This window comes from Rattus norvegicus, chromosome 7 (assembly GCF_021556685.1).
Source record: "Rattus norvegicus strain SHRSP/BbbUtx chromosome 7, alternate assembly SHRSP_T2T, whole genome shotgun sequence".
NCBI lineage: Eukaryota > Metazoa > Chordata > Mammalia > Rodentia > Muridae > Rattus > Rattus norvegicus.
Genome location: NC_141540.1, coordinates 73,328,196 through 73,335,524, shown reverse-complemented (window position 1 = coordinate 73,335,524; position 7,329 = coordinate 73,328,196). Strand labels below are relative to the sequence as shown.

General features: G+C 48.2%; 1 protein-coding gene across 1 annotated transcript; it reads left to right on the top strand.

The window, feature by feature from the left end:
* Nucleotides 1–539: 539 nt before the first annotated feature.
* On the top strand, nt 540–3,051 carry Rdh9 (retinol dehydrogenase 9; the record flags this gene model as incomplete). The annotated part of the gene is made up of 3 exons (XM_087559755.1): nt 540–814; nt 2,266–2,429; nt 2,858–3,051. Coding segments are annotated over 3 exons (633 nt in total), but the record flags the coding sequence as incomplete, so codon positions are not given.
* Nucleotides 3,052–7,329: the final 4,278 nt, after the last annotated feature.

Here is a 7,329-nt window from a genome sequence, read left to right as displayed (position 1 = left end):
AGAGCACCAGTGCAAGGGGAAGCCCTAGGTCTTGCTAAGACTGAACCCCCAGTGAACTAGACTGTTGGGGGGAGGGCGGCAATGGGGGGAGGGTGGGGAGGGGAACACCCATAAGGAAGGGGAGGGGGAAAGGGGGATGTTTGCCCGGAAACCAAAGAATTATTATTAAGTATTAAATAAATTAAAAAAAAAAGATCTCTGCAAGTATGACATCAGCTTGTGAAACACAAACGTACTTTTCTGGCCTCCAGATTAACAAAGATGCACCATGTTTCCACCACCTGTTCCTAAAGAGTGAGAAGGCTGAGTCCCTAAAGAGGGACTGCTGGCTGATTCCCAGGTACAGAGCTGGGTCACGAAGACTGAAAGCATGGAGGTATCCATGCTGTGAGCCAGCAGGCTCTGGCATGAGTTCCCAGCCCTGTTGATTCCATGCTCTTAGCATGGAATCCTATTCTCCAGTAGACACTCGTCAAGGTGGTCTTACCTTGTTGAATGTGCATTTCATCCATAATTAAACCTGTGTTGTGTGACTCTCTTTTCCCACCGTCCCCAGGACTTTGGGCCTGGTCACCAATGCTGGCATCTCCATCCCCACGGGTCCCAGTGAGTGGCTGAACAAACAGGACTTTGCAAGTGTGCTGGATGTGAACCTGTTGGGCGTGATCGAGGTGACTCTGAGCATGGTGCCCTCAGTGAGGAAGGCGAGGGGCCCCGTGGTCAACATTGCCAGTGTCATGGACCGAGTCTCTTCCTTTGGTGGTGGTTACTGCATCTCCAAGTATGGTGTAGAGGCCTTCTCAGACTCCCTCAGGTACTGGAAGGAGAGGGGTTCTTCAGGGGTGCTTTGGGAGGGTTTTTATTTAATCACATTTTTTTAAGTTCCCATCAGGGGATGGCACTCAGGTTTTGGGTCCCTGTCACCTCCCACACACTGAATCACTCACTGGACAGCACATATCCAAGTCTCTTAGAAGAGGACATGATTGAGACATTAGTTGCATTCATTATTTCCTGTTACACAGTGGGGAAGGCATTGGTGGACTTTACTGGAATACAATTGGAACTGAGCCTTTTAGGTGAAGAATCCAGACTCATGACTGTTATATGCTAAGGATGTTTGGGAATTGGGGGTGAATATCTCTTTCAATTTCACAGATAGATATCAGGCCCCTGTAGGATCCATTATATATACATTCTGACATAACACATGTGCTTCTATCATGACTCAAAGACTATAGGAACTAAGAGCGTGAGAGAGGAAACAGCGAAGAACTGTGACCTTTCTGGAGGTTGCCATGGCCAGTCACCTGTGTTGACCATGATAGCTATCATGATTTGCAGAGTGACCTGTATCAGGATTAGACTGCATCAGATTAAACATGAGATCCTGAAACCTAGTACCTAGATCCTGAAATGTGGGACCTGGATACCAATTATTTCATGCTGTTGGGAATGCAACAGTTCTGTCTTAGTTAGGGTTTTACTGCTGTGAACAGTCACCATGACCAAGGCAACTCTTATACTGACAACATTTAATTGGGGCTGGCTCACAGGTTCAGAGATTCAGTCCATTATCTTCGAGGTGGGAGCATGGCAGTGTCCAGACAGGCATGGTACAGAAAACATGGGAGTTCTCATCTTCATCTGAAGGCTGCTAGCAGAGTATTGGCTGCCAGGCAACTAGGATGAGGGTTTCCCACTCCATACTCACAGTGACACACCTACTCCAGTAGGGCCACACCTTCTAATAATGCCACTCTCTGGGCCAGCATATACAAACCTTTTCAAGAGTTGGAAACAGGGGAGGCATTTGGGGCAGGGAAGTGGGAAGTTCCCAATGTGAGGGAGTTGGATGCTGGAGGTTTCTCTCTGGAGACATCTATGGGAAGAAAAAAGTGGGGGGTGTCCCGAGAGTTTCCTGGACAGATATGGGGTAGATGGAGATACAAGTGAGGTGAGGTGACTTGGACAGGGACTAGAATCCTTTCCCTATGTACTACATGGAGAAAGATCTTATGTAGCGTGATAGACCAAAATGTTCAGTGCTAGAACAGTGAGCTACACACACCAAACGCTTAGTGTGGCATCCAACAGTACAGAGGTGATGCCCTAATCACGAGAGTCTTCCCCATTTCCTGCACATCCCAGACCCAGTGGGTGTGGCCTTTCCTCATCACTGGCTCCTTGTCATGCTACTGTACTCTTGTTAAAGTGTTTTCCCTGAAAGACCCCTGAATTCCTTGACATCTGTCTGTCTTGCAGGAGAGAGCTCTCCTATTTTGGGGTCAAGGTGGCTATTGTAGGGCCTGGCTTCTTCAGGACCAATATGTCCAACAGTGCCATATTATCATCAAACTTCCAGATGCTGTGGGACGAGACCAGTTCAGAAGTCAGGGAAGTCTATGGCGAGAACTACCTGGCATCTTGTAAGTGAGCTTAGGACCAAAGTCAAGTCCAGCCCTGAACCCTTAACCTCTGCTCACTTAGCAGTTCCAATGTCATGCTGGTGTGTCCTCAGAGGACACACACTGAGACCCATTTTCTGGAGGTGGTGATCTCTTTGTGTAGGAGTCAGGTAAGGTGTTCTTGGCTTTCAGAACATGCTGCTCTATCCTTGTGATCCTCTCATGATCATGGGGCTGTAAGTGAAGTCAGGGACAGGAGGTGGTATAAGACCAGCACTTTCATGAGCTGAAATATAGGTGACTGATTGCACAATTTTTCCTTGAAGATTGTTTACAGTTTCAGAGAAACAGATTCTCCCACATAGGGAGTAGATGTTCTCCTTTATGCTGGTTTGAGACAAGCGTGGTGGGAGCTGAATTAGTCATGAATCTCTCCTCATTTTGCATAGGTCTGATAAGGCTAAAGAGATTAGACCAGAGGTGCAGCAAGGACCTGTCTCTGGTGACTGCCTGTCACCCTCGCACCCGGTACTCAGCTGGTTGGGATGCCAAGATCATCTACCTCCCCATGATCTACGTGTCCACCTTTCTTGTGGATGCCTTTGTCTACTGGACTTCTCCAAAGCCTGAGAAAGCCTTGTGAAGTCTTTATCTATGTACATAGTTGGGGAGATGTTGGTACAGTGTGAGGGAGGGGATCCTGAGGAGGAGGTCGGAGTGCCAAGGAGGGAGGGAGGTCATTCCTCTGGGGTTCTTAGTCCATACTCTTAATCTTGCTAATTTTCCTGTGCTACTACTCAAGGCTGATAATGACCCAAGAAATAGCCAAAAAATTCTGCCAAGAAGTTCAAATACAAAAGTGCTGGCTGTTGCCCAGGCTCTGAGCACCATGACCTACCACAAGGAACCACACAAATGAAGAAGTTAGGAGTAGATTGTGCCAAGCACTGCCCTGTGTCCTCCTGTGCAGGAAATGGGCATGCCCTGGCTAGTTTGCACCCCTATGCAACATGGACATGTCCTCTGAGTCCAGGTCGGTGGGCCCTGGATGGGAGGTTCAGTTCCTGGTGGATAGAATGCAGAAGTAAATGGAGATACCAAATTTTCATTTATTTTTGAAATCATGGCTTTTTGGAAATCTTTTTATTTTTCGGGCATAGTATGAGGTGATCTCTTCTGCCCTGCGATTTATACTATGCTGCTTCTGGTTATTGAGGTTTGGATTGCAGTGCTTAGGGGAATGTTCTGAGAACGGCTGGCACAGGTTAGCAGGCTTATCCTTGGCTGTCCCAGCCCTTCAAACCACTGAATTAGAACAAGGCTCTCCATTCAGTCCTTAATAACAGCAAATAAGGCAGAAGACTGTGCATGCAAATCCATGAACAGAATTTATCTGTAGGCCTCAGCTTCACCACTCCCTTCCCTGAAGACCCAGTAAGTGACCATTCCTTCCTGTGACCCACTAAGTTACCATCCCTTCCTGCAGACCCACTAAGTGACCATGGCCTTCCTAATGACTTACTATATGACCATCCCTCCCGGCACACCCACTAACTGATCATTGCTTTTCTGCAGATTCACTAAGTGACATCCCTTCCTGAAGAGTCACTAAGTGACATATTTTCTCTGCAGACTCACTAAGTGACCATATATTCCTTGTAGATTCAGGAAGTCATTGTGCCTTCAAACAAACCTATTAAGTGATCATCAATTCCCTGTAGACTATGTGACCATGCCTTTCCTGCAGACTCACTAAGTGACCACCCCTTTCTGCACAACCACTACATGATCATCAATTCCCTGTTGACACACTAAGTTACCATCTCTTCCTGCAGACCCACTAAGTGACCACCCCTTTCTGCAGATTCACTACATGATCATGAATTCCCTGCAGACTCACTAAGTGACAATGCCTTCCCTGCAGACTTACTAAAAGACCATTCCTTCATATACTCAGGAAGTGACCATCACAACTGTGCCCTTTTTTCTGACTGTCTGTCTGCCCGCCCTTGTCCCAGCCACTTCTCATGTCCCCTCCCTCTCTCACTACCACACTCCTCCATCAGCATGTAGAGAATGTTTTTTTTTCAACTCTGGCCTTTCCTTTTATGGACAACATTTTTGCAAAAGAGCAAGGGTCTGGAACTTGCTCTGGTCTCTGACCCCTGATGTGTCTGCTTCTAGGTTGGTGAATCTTAAGAGTGGGTTGAGCAGAGAAAGTCTATCTGGAAGAGACAGAGAGCCCTGGGCTCAGGACAGACTCGCCCCTGGGACAGACTTCCATAGAAGCCTGACTATTCCTCTCTCAGTAAAAAATGGAGGCTGAGGAGTCACAGGAAAATCTTATAAATAAACAATAATTTTTAGTTTAATGAAAAGAGAAGTTCCTCTATCCTAACATGTGCCTGGTCATTTATTTTTCCTATGTTGTTAGAAGGTTTGTTTTAGGACCTTTGAGCACATTTGCATGTTCTTGTATGCCACGAGTGTAGGAGTACCCTCAGAGGTGAGAAGAAGAATGAGGGTCACTGGTACTGCAGTTAAAGAAGTGGGCAGCCGTACAATATGGGTGTCCGGACGTGAATTCATGTTCTCCAGAAGACAGGCAAGCATTCTTAATAGCTGACTCATTTCTCAAAAACATGTATTTATATTTTAATTGTTATTTGTTTTATTTGTGTGTTTTTTGAGATGTCTCACTACATAACAGGTTTACCATAACCTTGTAATCTCTAGCCTTATTGTCTCATTATTTCACCAACCACACTGGAGTAAGCCAACAGCATCTCTGCATGTTGTAGCCTGTGAGGACGCTGCTCAGGAGGTTGGACCCATCTCAGTGCACTCTGAGCATCACACTGGAGGACAGATCAACACCCACTGTAAAGTGGTCCAAAGTTGCATGTGACATCCCTGGAGAAGCCCCCTTACCTCCTCATTCTTCATTGAGAGAAGCTACAGTGTACCCAGAGGGATACGGTGAGACTCTGGCTGCCACAAGAGGCATGTCAGTCGTCCATGCATGAGGACTGCATTGTACACACCCCAATCCCATGTCTCCAATTCTAGATCCTCAGCCACTAGAACCCAATAGTCTTTTATTTCTGGTTCCCAGGTATGCCTGAGTAGGGCCTATGTATGGTCAAGTCTAGAAAGAGGCTTGACAGTGGGCCTGTTTCCAACCTTTGCAACACTGATTCTAGGCTCCACCTCTCTCTCTTGCACAAAGAAGAAAAGGTAGGTTTATGGGGTGCACTGTTTTTATGGAGAAAGTGCTTCCCTGCACTGAGCTGAACTCTGGATCTCAATAGATGGCTCATTTCCCATCTACCTCAGCAGATCAGAGCAGCCCAGAGATAAGAATAGCTGCAGTGTTGGACACTCACGGGGTCAGCCATGGAATAGGACCGGCCCACCCTTCCCAGGACAAGGAAGAGGAGCAGCTGGGCACTGTCATTTGGCTCCCGAGAGAATCTCAGGAGGGATGGATGGACTGAGGGAACCTCCATGAATCAGGGAGGGTGTCTGGAAGGCTTTCTCTTCAGCCCTGTGGCTCCTGAGACAGAGTCACATCCCCCTTCCTGTTCTCTGACTTTATTCAGAAATTCCAGGGCTGAATCTAGATCCCGCTGGGCTCTAGAAGACCTTGACAGAAACAAGAATGCCCATTACGGTCAGGATTAGTAATGAACGGACAGTAGGTGTGAGAAGCAGGAAATGATACTGAGTGGATGGACCCAGGGTATTCACAGGCGAAGAAACAGAGAGTCACCGGGAAGTGAAATCTGCCATTTTTCCAGCCTATGGTTCTTCTGATAGCTAGATGTGAGCAAGGATGAGAATTTTAGGTCCTGTTGGCTGTGGATAATTTTATTCCCTCTCTTCCATCACTGAAATAAGACTATGAAAGAGAGTCCAGGCAACGAGTGCAGAAGTGGGAGTCTGAACTGGAGCCAGAGGAGGAGGAGCAGCAGGACCTGGTGATGTGCGGGGCAGGGCGAGGAGGTGAAGCAGCGCCAGGAGGGGGAGCACGGCCAGAGAAGGAGGAGGAGGAGCAGCAGCAAGAGGTACACATGTAGAGAGAGAAACAGCAGGAGGAGGGAGAGGAGGAGGAGGAAGAGGAGGAAGAGGGAGAGGAGGAGGAGGAGGGGGAGGAGGAGCAAGAGGTAGACATGTACAGAGAGAGAAACAGAGGAGGAGGAGGAAGAGGAGGAAGAAGAGCAAAATGGAGGAAGAGCAGGAGCAACAGCAGGAGGAGCAGCAGCAGGAGCAGCAGGAGGAGGAGCAGCAGCAGGAGGAGGAGCAGCAGGAGGAGCAAGAGGAAGAGAAACAGGCAGAGGAGGAGGAGAAGTAGAGGAGGAGAAATGGGAGAGAAGCAGCAGGAGGAGGAGCAGCAGCAGGAGGAGGAGCAGCAGGAAGAGGAGGGACAGGGGGAGGCACAGGAGGACCTGGGCAAGGCCCCACTTTGGGAATTGAAAACTCCACTTTGGGTGGAATCAGCCCCTCCATGATACCTAGGACTCAGCCCTTGAAGGCAAAGCTGGGCACTGCACACCACTCCTCTCCCTACTTTCACTGGGTCAAGCCTGTGGCTGAGTCTCTGGTTTGTACAGAGAACTTGGCTGGAGTCCATTTCTTCTTTGAGCACCTTTTGACCCTGTGATAGCAAATTAAAAGTTGTGCAGAGCTATGGACCCTGGCTTACACTGTCCTTTCCTCCCCTAACCTCTCATGCTTCTTCATCCCCCTGAATGTTATGGGAAGGGGCATCCTGCTCTCACCCTGGAGCATTCCATGGACAGTCATGTTGGCTGACACTCTGGCTTCTCTTTAGATCTCCTGGAGGATAGTGTCTGTCCAGAATGTTCACCAAACTAACACCACTCCAGTGAGAAGGGCTAAGGGCCCCCACATCTGACTG